The sequence below is a fragment of the Peromyscus maniculatus genome, chromosome 15 (genome assembly GCF_049852395.1).
Source record: "Peromyscus maniculatus bairdii isolate BWxNUB_F1_BW_parent chromosome 15, HU_Pman_BW_mat_3.1, whole genome shotgun sequence".
Lineage (NCBI taxonomy): Eukaryota > Metazoa > Chordata > Mammalia > Rodentia > Cricetidae > Peromyscus > Peromyscus maniculatus.
In genome coordinates, this window is record NC_134866.1 from 3,823,496 (window position 1) to 3,839,801 (window position 16,306).

General features: G+C 48.0%; 1 protein-coding gene across 1 annotated transcript in view; it reads left to right on the forward strand.

Moving 5' to 3' along the window:
* Adamts16 (ADAM metallopeptidase with thrombospondin type 1 motif 16) overlaps positions 1-8,926 on the forward strand; it is a 121,481-nt gene extending 112,555 nt beyond the window's left edge. Inside the window, 3 exon segments of the mRNA XM_006987784.4 lie at positions 277-501; positions 7,610-7,757; positions 8,811-8,926. Coding sequence (XP_006987846.3) covers positions 277-501; positions 7,610-7,757; positions 8,811-8,926 — 489 coding nt within the window.
* The last annotated feature ends 7,380 nt before the right edge of the window (positions 8,927-16,306 follow it).

Genomic DNA, 16,306 nt, shown 5'->3' on the forward strand with positions numbered 1-16,306 from the left:
ATCTATTGTTTCTGGTTTTGTTCTAAGATGGGGTCTTAAGTTTGCCATCCTCCGGCTTCAGCACCACACGTACTGGGAGTTACTGTGCCACAGTACCCAACCTCAAATTCTCCTTACTGACTTCTGTGTTGGATATTACAAATGCATTTGTCAATGCCCAGCCCTAAGCCAAGAAGTGTCTATATCTATATCTACATAAGTTAAAGTTGGTACCATCAGGGCACACTTGGGCCACTGAGTTCTCTCCAAGGCCCTTCTTTGCCCTCTTCCTCACAGTGCTCTGCGACATGCGAGAGGGGTACACAGCAGAGAGTTCTCAGGTGCGCTGAGAAGTACGTCTCTGGAAAGTACCGGGAGCTGGCCTCCAAGAAGTGCTTGCATCTGCCAAAGCCGGACCTGGAACTGGAACGTGCCTGTGGCCTGTTTCCCTGTCCCAAGCACCCTCCGTACGCTGCTGCAGGTCCCCCAAGAGGCAGCTGGTTTGCCTCACCCTGGTCTCAGGTAAGACATGGATGCTGGTGGCTGGCTTACATTGGGAAGGGGGCAGCTTTCCGTCGGAGTATATTCCCTGAAGCTCATTGAGGCGCCCTGGCCTTCCTCTCTCACATGTGGGTGGCCCCTCAAGGGTGGGTGTGGCATGCTGAAGACGGACTCCACATGTTGCTGAACATTATTGGGCCCTTGTGTATCATTGCAAATGTTTATGCCATCAAGTGTAAGGAAATGTAATACTCTTGGTAAAACCTGGGCAGGGATTCCCCAGAGATGGGCGTGAATGGAAAAACTATGAGATCTATAATAAATCAGCAGTGGTTAGTTTATAGCTAACCAAGTAGCTATGAAAGTGAGATGGGGATTTTCATGTCGTGCCTGGGCCCTTGGAGCAGCAGCCTTGGCTGAGGGTATACAGGGTCCCTCTAGCACAGTGGTTCTTAACCTTCCTAATGCTGTGACTCCTTAATACAGTTCCTCATAATGTTGTGACCCCCAACCATAAAATTATTGTCATCACTACTTCATAACTATAATTTTGCCATTGTTATGAACTGTAATGTAAATGTATGATATGCAAATTATCTTAGGCACCCTCTGCAAAAGGATGTTTGGACCCTAAAGGGGTCACAACCCACAGGTTGAGAACTACTGCTCTAGGGGCTTTTGGTATCCCCACACTCTTCTCCTTATCCACTGCCTCACCTCTACTGTGATCGTTTTGGCTTGCCTTCCTTCCTTGTCTTGTTTCTGCTTGACTTCCCAGCAGCTTAGTCCTGTGGGCTTCTGTTTCTCAGGCCCTGGTTTCTAGATATCCGTCACTCATCTATGTCCTGCCTCCTTTCTTACTGCTTGGTATTAGTGCTGCCAGATTGGGTGAACTCAGACCCTAGAACTGCTAAGGCCTGCATGCAACTGATACCTCCCGCCACCTGCTCAGCATAGTCCTCTCATGCCTCTCTGTTCTAGTAGCCAGAGAAAGGCACACATCTCAAGACCCCACCCCACAGGCCCGTGCCCCACTTCCTTTAGTTAGGTCCTACCTCTCAAGACTTTCACAGCCTCCAAAAACAGTGCCACCTGCTGAAGACCAAATGTTAAAGCACCTGATCCTATAAGGATGTCTCACAGTCCTGTGAGGATGTTTCACAGTTAAACTTGAACAAGTGGCTGCAGTTAATCAGTACATCTCAATCTGATGATCACCTACCGAGTTCAAAAGGCTGGTATCTATTTTGATGTAGGTAAGTTTATAAGGATTTAAGAGCTAGGCAAACCACTGCTCACTACGAGCAAAGTAGTGTCAGTATTCACACTTTGTTCTGGGGAGGAAATGACTGTAGGAATAGACGCTTAGTCAAAGCCCTAAAACTAGACAGGGCTTGTGGTCATGTGACCCAAGTGCCTCATGGAGCTGACCAACCTAGATGGTCCATGTCAGCAGTGACCAACTCTCTCCAGTCTGGGTCTCTTCTCTTGGAACATGTAAAGCTTTAACAATAATTTTCTTGAACCCAAACCTAAAACTTAGCATACCTCTTCAATAGCTTCAGTAGGTCTGAAATGCCTAATCTGTCTAATGAGTCATTTGTATCAACTGACTATAGTTTATATCCACTGAGATTCTCTTGTTGATTTACTATCATAACCTTTATAGAGCAAGCAATAACTCATGGGGTATATTTGCCTTAAGCATCTGTACCCTTGACCCTGCATATAAACTGTGGAAATTTTTCGGGCTGGAAATTTTTCAGGTAGTAATGGATGGTCTGTGCCTGGCTGACCTTCCACTGCAGACAGGCTTATTCTTGTCCCAGTTAAAGAACACTATGGTGATTTGCTATCTGGGGTCTCTTCAGACTCAAATAGCTTTGTTTATCTTCTCATTTCATGGTGCACCATGGTATAAGGTTGGCCTAAATCATTTCAGTCATGTGTACTGAGGATCTACTGGTTCCCATGCTGTGAGGTCTGGGAACAGCTTCAATGTGATCACCTGTTGGACCCTTCTCACTTCACATGTCAGAGATGAGTGTGTCAAATGTTGGCAGGGCAGGGCCACTTCACTAGGACAGTACAGGTTATTTGGGGAGGACATTGACTGTGAGGGGTCAGCAGCTGTGTCACAGATGACACTGTTGGCTTCCACAGATGACAACTATGACTGAGATGTTATAACAACTGCAGAGAGAGAGAGAGAGAGAGAGAGAGAGAGAGAGAGAGAGAGAGAGAGAGAGAGAGAGAGAAGCATGCACCAAGTACAGACAGATGCAGGAAGATTACAGCTGGATGCTGCCCTGTACACACAATGCAGTCACTCATCTGCTCTCTAAGGGAGTATGCAAAAATAAGAACCATCTTAGAGCAATTGATGGATAATTCACAATCTACACTGTGTGACTTTACACAACCCCATCCTTAATTATATCAGAAGTTGTTATGAGTAAGGCCACTGAAGGTTGTACAACCCCATTCTGAAGAACATTGGCCTGTCATCTCCATGGCCATGGGAAATGCTCTGGATTTGGAAAGGAAGATACTACATTAAGTGACAGACTTAATGGTCCCTCTCAAGAGAGGTTCTAGAGAAGAGAGGTAGCAGAATGGAACCCTTGGTCCCCAGCACTTGGGTGTGTGTACTTCTGTATCTATCTATTGTCCTTTGTATTTGAGGGCTGAGCTTTGCACTGTATGAAGCCCATGGTCTCCATCTCTGTGGTCCTATGAATTCAATGGAATCCATCAGCTAAGCACCAATCCTTCCTGGGGGATTACCAACTACATGGTTCCAGAAAGACCAATGTTACAAAGAGGCAGGCTTGCTTTCATTATATCCAAAAGTTCAAAGCAGACACTATTATTTGTGTTGCACCTGTTTAGTGTCCTCACTGATGAAGTGAGTAATCCTTCTTGCCACTTCTAGCATCTAGTACCTATCGTGTGTAAATTGTTGATCTCTCAAACATCAGGATCACTTCTTTTTTTTTTTTTTTTTTTTTTTTCCGAGACAGGGTTTCTCTGTGTAGCTTTGCGCCTTTCCTGGAACTCATTTGGTAGCCCAGGCTGGCCTCGAACTCACAGAGATCCGCCTGGCTCTGCCTCCCAAGTGCTGGGATTAAAGGTGTGCACTACCACCGCCCGGCCCAGGATCACTTCTTATCCAGAAGCATTCTGAAGTCTGAGAAGCAGAAAGGGAGACAGTTTTGAGTGAAAAGTGGTCAGCAAATGTCTTCAGTTAGTCTGTCGAGATATGAGTACATATAACCACATCTGCAGTGTTCTCAGACTGGAGAAGTTAATTCCATCCTAGAACTACAAGAGGACCACACTTACTGGACCCTAGAAAGGACCATCTTCCTGGACAAGATGGTGGCTCCTTGTCACATCCAATCTCCAGAACTGGGCAAAATCTTTCAAAGAGTTCTTGGGTAGTGATCTGCTGTATTGAGTTCTCCAAGTGGTTCTAATGTGAGAGCCACAGGTCCAGCATGAAACCACCAGACCAAGAGGTTTGTATAGGTGTCTGCAGCAGGTGGCTGTATGGGATCAGATGAGCTGGTATAGAACAAGGTTACCAAGCAGCAGGCTGTCTGCACCACAAGCAGATTGCTCAGCAGAAGTCCTGAGAAACTGCAGGAAGATTGCGAAGCTTTGAGGTTCTAGACTCTCCATTGAGCATTCTTTCCTGAGATACTGCAGGAAGATGGCCAAGCTTTGAGGTTCTAGACTCTCTGTTAAGCATTCTTTCCTGAGATACTGCAGGAAGATGGTGAAGCTTTGAGGTTCTAGACTCTCTATTGAGCATTCTTTCCTGAGAAACTGCAGGAAGATGGTGAAGCTTTGAGGTTCTAGACTCTCTATTGAGCATTCTTTCCTGAGATACTGCAGGAAGATGGTGAAGTTTTGAGGTTCTAGACTCTCTGTTGAGCATTCTTTCCTGAGATACTGCAGGAAGATGGTGAAGCTTTGAGGTTCTAGACTATCCATTGAACATTCTTTCTTTCAAAGCTGCTGACATTGACTTGTCCACAGCAAGCAGCCAACTGAGCCTCCTGGCCCCTGCTCTCCCCCTGCCTTCTCTTGGCTCCTGCTGCCTCGGGGTCTTCTCCTGGCCTCTGCTGTCTCCCTGTCTTCCAGCCCTCAAACTGCCTGCTCTTGAGGGCTCCAGGTGCCTCTTGTCTGTTTGTAAATGGAGGACCCAACAAGAACTCTGTGATAAAAATCCTAAACACTCAGCTGAGTTTGAAGCCACTGGCTTTGCGTAATTGATAAACAATTTCCATCCTTCCCTGTCCTGGAAAGAAAAAGAATACACATTTTTAACCTTCATATTTTCTTTTCATCTCCTTGTATATTGCAATCTTTATCAATTCAAAACGTTTCCAAAGTTTTGAGCCAAGTATCTTTTTTCTTCCCGTGTAATGTGAAGAAATGCAAATGTTGGGAATTTGAGAGACTGTTTCTTACATAAATATGCCTTTTTTTCTCATGAGGCAGTCTCAGACTCTCTAAACCAGAGTTTCTGAATCACCAGGGATGGTGCCAAGCCTGAAGCAGGGAGGGGTGGGAAGCCTGGGGGGAGTGAGGGTGCCGGAGCTGGCACTGCCGAGGGCCTGAGCTTCCACAGCTGCTGACACTGCCTGGCTTAGGACCACACTCTGGCCAGCAGCTTCTTCAAGTACCCTGAGGCCAGGCGCTGAGTCACCTGTCTTCATCACCGAGTATCGAGTACCTAGAACATTGCCTGATACAGGAGTGATGAGTGATTGATATGTGTTCATTAAAAACAAATCCATGGCAAAGCACACCAAACCGCACATGAATGGTTTCGAAACTGTGAACTGTGTCCAATCTGTGGCCCTCAGCTAGCAGAGGACAGCTGTGAATGCAGCCCAACTCAGAATCATAAATATATACAAAACATGAGAAGATTTTTGTAACTATTTTTTGGAAGTTCAGTTGAGCAGTTCACAAGGGTGAGCCTTGTAGAAGATGCTACGTAGCTGTGTCATAAGGTTAGACACATCTCACTGTCACCCTGAGTAGAATCCTCAGCTGAACAGGAACAGGTTCTACTTAAAGGATGAGAGGCAGGTGGACAGAAATGACTGAAGATGTCCCCAGTGAGACCAGGCCCATTGCAGGCTTGGTCCTATTCGCCCACATCCCAAGAGCTCTCAACAGCCCATGAGCTGAGTGGGGGCCTGACATGCACAACGCAAGGAATAAAGGGCTGAACTGAGCTTTTGCAGTGTCGGAAGTATGATGCACAGTGGGGAACATCTGCTGACCCATCTGATCCTAGCGATTCAGAAACAAAACGTGTATCTGCCCACTTCGTTGTTTGTTCTGGTTGCCATGGTTGCAAGTGGAAACTGAGCTGTGGGTCACTTTCACTAATTCTGATCTTGAAATAAAGGAGTACAATTCTAGGAAATGTTCCAGACACGGGCTCCAGGCCCGACCATGCTTTACCGGAAGAGGAAGACATGAGCAAAAGCGATTCCTTCAGCTTCAGATTCCCAGCACTCTGTGTGTCCAATTTCTCTCCTCACTGGAGATGGGAAGGTGATTAATTTGGCGTGACACTAGACTCAGGGAATCTGAGATCACTCTGGATGCTCTGAGGGTGGCAGGCAGTAAGGATAAGTTCAGTATCCAGTTGGCTGACACTGGCATGCTATTTTGGGTGAGTGAGTTGGTCCTTGCCTGACGCTCCAGGTCCCTGTGGTGAGACTCAGCCTTGAAAGTGTGTGCGAGAAACACCAATGAGTCATGCGTGTCCCAATTTCTCACAGAATGATTCCTGCCAGGTAAACAACTGGTCAGTTTGTCTGCCACACACCGGGACGTCCCAACTGAGAACTGACCTCATCTTCTTCCAGGTGTCCCTTTAATTGCCCACATTCTTGACATACTTGAACCACCAATCTTGCGTAAACAGGACTTAAACAATTCATTCTAGACTTGTGCTGTTTTCTTTCTTGGGCAGATTAGTCTCCACGGGCCCATTAAAGTTCCTCTGTCAGTCTAGCGGCTCATCCTTACATTTTTGCACATGGCTGGTGTCAGATGGCTCCTACGCAGTTTTCATGGAGTGTGCACCTTGACAGCTAGTGAACAGGGTCTATTTAGCTCTTTCTGTCCATTCTCCCTGCGTTACTTCTGCCTAGAGTGCTGATACAGGATGCCCTAACTCAAGGAGCTCCTGGCTGGCAGGCTGGGGTCCAAAAGGGTCTGGCCTTAACACCTCTGAGGCTCCCCAGGCGTCTCAATGAAGGTGCCATCTTGTCCCAAAAGACACTGTCCCCTCATGCCACGAGAAAGCAACCTGGTGTAGCCTCCTGCAGGCACTAACTCTCTGGGTCCATTGGACCCTCAGTGACTCATCCAAGAACATTCTAGACAGAGGTTCATATCTGCAGTTAATCCTGGATGTGGCTTCCTTCAGGGTAAACGGGAGTAGGGGAAGGGTCAATAGAGTTCTGGCACCATGGGCATGGTAAGACCTGGTTCGAGACAAAGCCCCACACAGGCGAGACAGTACCTGGCACTGGCCTCAGTGTCAATCAGCAATTTCGTTCTCTCAAATACCTTCAACAGAAACCATAATGACGTGGGGGGAAAGCTTCCCTGATTTTTTTTTCTAAACGTAAAAGTAACCTGTGATCACTTCCCTGGAGACAGGATCTGAGTATTCTCATTTTTCACACTGTCTATAATTTGAGGAGCTCCTAGGCGAACCCACAGATATCTGAGCTCTTGTGCAATACCCTGATGCCTTTAGCAAGTGTGTTATGCCTCAACATGCCGATCCCAGGAAACCTTAGTCAAGGCTGCAGTATCAAATCCCCACCTGAGCGCATCCTGACAGACCAAGGCTGTCTTCTCTTGGTCCTCAAGAAGGATAAGACAGCAGCCACATCATGCGGTAGCCATATGGTGGGCCGGTTTGTGGTGCTCTGGTAGAGGGCCACACATCACCTACTTCAGGAATCTTCGTCCCCATTACTGTCAATCCGGTGTACGACACGGCCCTCTGATAAGCAGACCTGCCAGTGGGTAAGCTTGTGCTCACACCCTGGCAGCGTGTGACGGGTGTGCTTTGCCTTCACAGTGTACAGCCAGCTGTGGGGGTGGCGTGCAGAGCAGGACCGTGCAGTGTTTGCTGGGGGGACAGCCAGCCTCGGATTGCATTCTGCACCAGAAACCAGAGACCTCCTTGGCCTGCAACACCCATTTCTGCCCTATTGCGGCAAAGAGAGGTGAGTGCCAGAGCACCTCAGCTGGACCTGGAGTTCCAGGTGGTGATGTCAAACTTCTGGAGAAGTCCCTTAGAAGGTCCCGGGAGATGGGGTGCTGGCTGGAGCACCCTGGAGCTGGGGCCTTGTGTCTGTAATAGTCTTTTCTTCTTCTCACCTCCTCTACTTTACAATGAAATTGTCATGATGCTCTCCATGCCACTCTCATCCCACCCCAGAAGGGACAGAGCCATTTGTGTTGTGTCTGTCCTTTCAAAAGCATAGGCTTACCTCTTTCTGTATGCTATATGGTATTCAGAAAGACAATTTTAACAAAAGTCCCCTTGAAATACACAAAACCTCCTTACTCCTTGGGTAGACTCTAAAAGCCATCCTTGTGTATACATAAGGTACCTTAGGCATTTGCTGAGCCTGATACCCTGGCTGCCTGGACTGAATCTTGGGCCAGATTGCCTGGGAGTAAGGGTGGTGGCTGGACCCACCATGGGAATTAGGCATTTGGCATCCAGTATCCATGTTTTATGCATCCTTCCTGGACAGGGAGCTGCGCCAGTATATTTAGCACCAGAAGACCCCAGTTTTGTAGGGAGGGTTTTATGAAAACAATGCCCTGCAGACCCTGTTTACACCAAATGCCTGACAGACAGCGTCTTTATGGACTTATCGATTTTCTTTGGCTTACAGTTCCAAGGAATACAGTCCTGGTGGCGGGGGGTCAGGGAGATGGTGGCAGGAGTGTGAGGTAGCTGGTCACATTGTATCCACCGTCAGAAAGCAGAGAAGGAAAAGGAAGTGAGGGCCATGGTATGCAACTTTGAGACCTGCCCCTTGTGGTCCCCATTTTCCAGTCAATCTCAACTCCCAAACGTTCCACAGCAACAACTGGGGACCCAGAGTTCAGACAAAACAGTCTATTGGGGACATCTCTCATTCCCACAACAACCAGCCTGGAGGGGAGCTCCTCCTCGACCTTCGCAAATTCACTTTCCTTTGTGCAACAGAGTCCAGTGCTGCCCCTAGGAGCCTCAAGCTAACGCACAGTGTGCTTGTTTCTAGACACCTTCTGCAAAGACCTCTTCCACTGGTGCTATCTGGTTCCTCAGCACGGCATGTGCAGCCACAGGTTCTACAGTAAGCAGTGCTGCAACACCTGCTCCTAGTCCAACTTGTAAGCTGGGACCAGTTCCGGCAGACAGAAGATGCCCCGGAGGATGGCGGAGAGGGGCCAGACCGGAGAGCTCTGCAGTATGCATTGGGATGCATCCGAGAAGTCGGGAGCTGGAAGAAGAAGGACAGTTGGGATTTTGACCCAAAGTGCATCCATGTGTTTGCGAGTATTGGAACACATACCTGCACCCACAAAGACACGTTCTGTTCTCCAGTTAGGTGGGAAAATAGGGTCCTGCTGGTTGACCTCCTGCACACGGACAGGAGGGCCTGTGCTATAGTTCGCAGGAAGCAACTTTCCCCCATGTGTCCATTCAGCCAAACCACATGCCGAAAGACAGGCATAATTTAGCAAATGCTGGATGTATTTCTAAACAGAGAAGGGCAAGTAATCAGAAAAATGTGCACAGCATCTGCCACCCAGCACACCGGCCTCCCTCCTACCTCGGAGACCCCACTATCATCATGAAAGTTCTGTGAACACTGAAGGGCACCTGGGAGATAGCTCTCTCCTACCCCAGTGGCTCCAGGAGCTTGTACTTGCTGGACTCTGACTTAGGATTTGAATACTTGGAAATGGAAAACCAAAATTCCCACTAAGGTGCTTTCTGTACTTCCAAACCCTGGGCTGGAGGAGCAACTTTGATCCTTTTTCTTCTTTCTCAGTTATTTACAGTGAGTTCTTAATTCAACCCATTTCTCAGTGATGTTCTGTTCTGTTTTAAATGGGGGATCAGAAGTACAGGTGACACTAATATCTAGGTGTCCCTGAAAAGGCAGGATCCCCAGTAACAGATATCAGTCAAGTGGCTGATGTGCTGGTAGTGTTGAGCCCTAGGCTGTGGTTTCTGTGTTGAGCAGTTTTAAAATACATTCCATAGGTTTGATTGCTTCTGAGCTGAGAGCAAAGGCCAATGACCTTTAAATGAAAGGCCTCGTGGCCACCCTCCACTCTACCCCCATACCTCTCCCTGTCATTATTGGTGCTTCTTTCTGATCTCCCCACCTAGGGCCTTCCAAATAGGCTCCTAGATATTTATATTTGCTGAAATTTTATAATAAATTTTATATTGTATGGTATGCTTTGGAATCGCATCATGGTTTGTCCCGAGGTTTACTTCTGAGGTGAAGGGCTGGCAGAAGATACCAGGAAAGCAGTGTTGAAGAGGGTTTTAAAACATCATGGAAAGTTATCCAGCCCTGTCACAGATGAGAGGATAGAGCTGCAGGAGAGATGGGCAGGTGAAGGTGGCGGAGGCTTTGTGCTGAGCAGTAACGCCTATGCAGCAATCCTTGCTGGCTCTATGTGGGGCTGTCCTGAGAAGCAGAGCCCACAGACACTATAGAGAGAAGAGAGGTCATTCTAGGGACTAGCCACTGATTACAGAGCTCAGTCACCTTGAGGTCTGTAGTGGAAGCCTGCAGTCTGGAAATAAGAGAGTTGGCATTGCCATTTTGAACACGAATCCCAAAAGACATCAGGCTACAAACTCGGGTACAACTTTCATTCAGGCTGGGTTTTAATCCACTATGTAGCCAAGGATGACCATGCACTTCTGATCCCCCTGCCTCCATCAAGTGCTTGGATTATTGGGGTGTGCTACTGTGCCTGGCTTATGATATGCTAGGAATGGAACCATAGCTTTCTTGGTGTTCAGCAAGTCCTCCATCAACCAAGCTACATTTCCAGTGTTGGCCCACCCTTTTCTGTAGGGTCCCTCAGCTGGTCTGCTAAGGTCCACTCACATGCTGGAGCATAATCTTCCTTTAAACGCTAATAACAATAAAAATGTTAGTCATGTCTAGAAAGCACTTTCACAGAGCATGTTGTCTCGCATTTATTTGGCCATCACAGGCCTTGGCCAAGTTAGCCCATCAGAATAATCACCACAGCACTCCCTCTGGTTCAGAGGTATCCAGACCTACCCGGAGCCCACAGGAAGCCATTGCTGTTCCTAAGGCTGAGGCAGACCACTTCCCACAGGGACTCATCACCTAACCCACTGTGGGAACGTCAGCTCCCCATGACTGGCCCACCTACCAGCAGTCTGCTTTGCTTGGAAATGACACCTGCTGGTGCAGGAGCACACCACAGCATTGAGTACACAGACCGTCTCATCTGCCTGAATGGAGAGACCCCATTGTAACAGTTTAACAAACAAGAAGGTGACCTTCGGCAGATTGGAGCCAAGGGGCCCCACAAAGTCACACCATGCAACAGAGCTCACATGGGAGGCTAGTTTGGAGGAGGTGAAGAGGTGGCCTCTGAGCCAGAGCAGGAGGAAAGAGAATGAGGGGCATGTGGGAAGATCTTACCTTTTATAAGGGGATATAGTGAATGTGCATAGTTAGAGCGCTCTACTTGGTGATGGTGTAGCTACAATGTCACATCTTGGCTACTGCTGATGACGTGTCCTGCTAGGTCCCTGAGAGCAGGCCAGTGTAAATGCCTGAGTGCTAACACCCACAACCCATTTTATGGACAGATCAAGAAAGAAGTTCTATGTAGTATTCCCTGAAGACACAGACCAAAAAAGGGATTCATAGGTTTCTATAGGATGCTGTGTAACTTGTGTAACTTAGAGTGCCACATTCCACAGTCCTAGTTCTCCTGATCTTACAGCCCTGTGGATTCACCAACCTCCAAGCTGCTGCCAACAAATCAAGACTTCTAGGAACCAGTTCCTAAGATACCTGTTGGCCTAGTTTTGTGAAAAGGGCAAATATGATCAAGATGTGGTGCCAACACCATCATGAGATAGTATGCAGTCACAAATTGACATGAGCAAGCACAGCAGCATTCCCACAATGATAGGACCAGGCAGACAGGCTGCCTTCGACAGGGAGCAATAGTGATAGAGAGAAGCAGCCTTCCACCTGGTGCTGAAAGTGAGGATGGAACAATAAGAAGGGGAGGTAGTGAATGAAGCAACCACCACTTGCCCATGGCTCTGCTCTCAGTGAAAACCATGAACAGAGATGCTGAACTACATCTGCCAAAGTTAGACTCGTAAGACTAGAAAACCGAGGTCCTTCTCAGCCTCCCCACCCCAGGCCATCACCTACTCCTCGTCTTCTTCAGAACTGGACAGAAAGGATCTCACCCAGGCTGGACCAGGTCTGACCAGAGTCTTTATCTACTCTCTGCTGTCAACATTGGAATGTGCAAAACTGTCCAGGACTGCGTTTTGCTTGGGATGTGTTCCGTGTTTGCTGAGTATGGAGCAAGATGTAATACTAAAAGCACTGAACCTGCAACTCTCACTATGAGGGGCCATTCCAGTTTCAGAGGGAAGAGTGGTTCCCAGGCTGTCAGGATGTAAGCTGAAAAACTGATTGGGCCAGAAAACAAGAGCTCAGCAGCGACCGCAGCCACAGTCTCTGTCTTCATGTCCACAGCACATATTTTCTTTCCACTCTGTCTGGTCCTTCCCCTTGGTGGACACTCCTGTCCTCCACAATGCTCTAGCTTCATTGCCTCTGTGCCAGGCATTCTCAGTCCGTCATTTTCAGTAAGGCTCCGGTCACTTGAGCCATCTGCAAATGCCACTGACATAGACATGTTGCTGCCTCCCACTGATAACCTGGGATTTACTTAAAAGCAAGTGCTGGGCTTGCCCACTGCACCAGGACCCACCCACTGGACCTGGATCCCACTATACTCGCTCTCCAGTGTCCAGAAATATTGGGTTATCAGATAATCTCTTCCTAACTGGGGGACATTTCTCAACCTCTTTCAACTTGTGTGTTCTGATGTTGTCTCTAGCTTTGGGCCAGAAAATGGTTCTAGGGACAGAGCATATAAATGCCACAGGGATGATGAACCCAATTCCAAGTAGATGGCGGGGTCCTGTCTTCCTACCTTCATCACCCCCCCACACACACTCCATATGAAATGTTTAACACTAGGTACCAGTGGACCCATGGAGGTGCTCAGCATCCCCCCCCCCCCCCCCCCGCTCCTTTCTCAGAACTCTTCACTCACCTCTGACCACTTATATTGTCCTGGAAGCATTGTTTGGTTCTGAGCCCCAAGGAGCTGTGATCACTTGATTGAGACGAATCCTGGTGTGTTGTGTACTACCCTCTTAGCAGGTGACAAAGGAGCCAAAGCCGGAGCAACAGAGAGTTGAGAGACATCTTTACAGCCTTGGCATGCTGGGTGATGGATGAGTTTACAGTGAGTAAGGGCTCTGGCTGCTCCTTATCATGGGGGCTTAGGCGGGATTTTCTCTGCTCCTTTGTCAATTGTCTTCAGAAGCCATGGCAGAGCCACAGACAGCCAATGTCCTGTCTCACTGGCCTCTTGGGAATCATGCCAAGTGCTGCTTTTTGGAACCCAGTGGGATGAGGCCAGAATGGCCCAGCAACAGGCACCACAGCCATCTGGACTCCTCGCAGACCCCAGGAATTCCAGGCTGTGAGGGAGGCAGACAGCAGACAAAACAAAGCTGTGGGGAGACAAAGTGAGGAACCAGCCCCAACCGGCCAAACCAGAGCAGGCGGCACTCCCCTCCCTGTCTGCCTGTCTGTCCCTCTGAGTCCCGCCAAAGCTCCCTGTTGCAAACAGCTCCTCCCAGCCTAGCCCAGCAACTCCAGTGCCCAACATCTGTAGGAGACTTTAAGATAAAGAAAGCATCCTACACCCCCCAAAATTCCTATGACAAAACTCACCCTTCCCCACCCCATACCCAGTATTGCTGCTTATCTTTGCAATTCTGAGCCTGTCTGGGAAGCCAGAGCAGCCACGTTTCAGCTCCTGGCTTTACTCCTGGTAGGGTCTCATGCCTCCAAATCTCAAGGGACACATCAAAGCCCCCTTGAGTCTGTTTCCCGCAAGCCCATTCTTGCCTTGGGCAAGCTTCCCATCCTTGCTCCCATCCTTGCTCCCATCCTCGCTCTCCTCCAGTCTTTTTGGACTCTGTTCTTTGTATTCCAACTCTGATATGCTGCCCTTCTCAAAAAGCTTCTTGTCCTCTTCCTTTACAGTAAATGTTTCATGCCCCGAGAACTGTTTCTCATTTACTTCAGGAGTCTGAGGCTAGTGAGCCTTACAAGTGGTGGTCCCCAATGGGAGCAAGGACCTTGACGATGCTTCCTGAACATCAACTGCAGGTCCACCTACCAAGACACCTGGTTCAGGGGCAGGGGGGCGGGCGGCTCTCCACCCATTCCTGATATCTCTTTCTTCTCTACATGCAAAAGGAGAGGCCAATCATTCTTTCCCATGATGGGGCTTCTCTGGCCGAGTCTGTGTGAGCCATGGGCAGAGACCAGAAGGTCTTCCCAGTAAAGGACAGTCCCTGAGCATCCCTGTAGGCCTCTCAGCTCTGACCAGATAAGAACCTAAATTCCTGTTAGTGTGGTGGTCCCTGACCCTTGCCAGGGTCCACCTTAGAGGTCTGTGTAGTCTGGCTCCACCGTGTGAATTCCAGGTTCATAATATTTTAGCCAGTGGGAGGTTATGTCTGGACTCTGGAACAGAACGTGGAGACCAGAATAGACATTGTTGCCAGCTCATCGCTGCCATCCTGTCTTATTACAGAGAAAATAATCAACTCTTCTAGAAGGAAGATGGCCAGATTTGACAGACCATCAAATACCCGCTACTTACCCATTACTTCTGGCTTATAACCTTGCCATGACATGGCTATTAGAGGAGGCACTAAACACTTCCTGGTTGCCAAAGCAAAAGCCAATGCTGCATCTCACGTGGATCCCCTCATGCTTCCACTCAACAGACACCAACCCCAGTGGAAAATTCCTCCTCACTTTAAGCACTGCCTGTCCTGTGGTAAACGCAGACACTTCACCACAACATACCCCAGGCTAGCCTCCTCCTTCCCCTCTGCTTCCATAGGTGTTCCTGGTGTCTGCTGTAACCAAGGGCCATACTCAAAATGTTCAAAACCAGGAAGTTTGCCATTGTTCTTGGAGGTTCCTCCTTCTAGGGCACCCCCAGAATCTCTACCCCCAAAGCACTCACTGACCGCTGATTCTCCCCCATCCGGCATGCCTTCCATTCCTTTCTCTAGCCTGGATTGTCACAAAGGTCACAGTCTCCACAGCATTTCTTCTCTCATCCTCTTCCCAGCTGGTGGCAGGAAGGACTTTCCACATGGTTCATACGGCATATGGTCCACACTGCTGCTCACTGATGACCACCAATGGCCTCCTCTCCACCTACTTAGCAGGAACTCACATGGTCCACACTGCTATGCACTGAGGGCCTCCAATGGCCTCCTCATACATCACCTACTTTGAAGAAGTCTCACATCACCATTTACCTAAAAATTTCCTTTCTTTTCTAACACAAATAGAACATCTCACCTCATTCTTTTGTTGCTGTGATAGAATTCCATGACCAACGTACCTTCCAGAATGAAAAGTTTATTTGGATTTCAGAAGGATGAACCCATCGTGGCAAGGAAGCATGACAGCGGGCAGCTGGAGCAGGAAACTGAAACATCATGTTTCCACCCATATGTCAGACGCTGAGAGAGTGACCTAGAAGTGGTGTGAGGCTCTAACCCTCAAAGCACCCCCCCCCCAGTGATGTGTTTTTCTCCAGTGAGACTCTATTTCCCTGAAACCTTCCCAAAGAGCACATGAATGAGTACTAAGAAGAGAGAATGAAACCACAGCCTGTAATTTCAGAATCCTGCTTTGTTTCTCTATGCATGTTCAACTCTACAAAATCAAAACTCAAGTGATTCTGGTATATTTAAAGTCAACTCTTTTCTTATCAACTGATTTTAGTTATCTTCAGCCCAACACTATCAAGATTTTTTTTCCTTCAGCTAATTGTACTTGCTAGTATCCAGATTGGGTAGTTTTGTATCTATGTCTGGGTTAACCCTAGGGTATCCATGTGTTTCATTATCAAATAGAATACCCCTGAGATTGAAAAAGGGCTCATTGCCTGCACATTTCTGGAAGGGGGCAGGCAGTACAGGACTTATAGACACAACACATATCTACCTTGAATGGCTCCCAGCCTTCTGAAATTGAGACCAGGGAGCTGGAGAGATGGCTCAGTGGTTAAGAGCACTGTCTGCTCTTCCAGAGGTCCCGAGTTCAACTCCCAGCAACCACATGGTGGCTCACAACCATCTCTAGTGGGATCTGATGCCCTCTTCTGGCATAAAGTTGTACATGCAGATAGAGCACTCATATACATGAATAATAAAATCTTAAAAAAGAAAGAAAGAAAGAAAGAAAGAAAGAAAGAAAGAAAGAAAGAAAGAAAGAAAGAAAGAAAGAAAGAAAGAGAGAGAAAGAAAGAAAGAGAAAGAGAGAGACCATAGCCTCTCTTGTGCTTATGACCCACCAGATGTTTTCCCACAGCCAGAAGTCGGCATGGGAACTCATACCTTCTGTGAGTT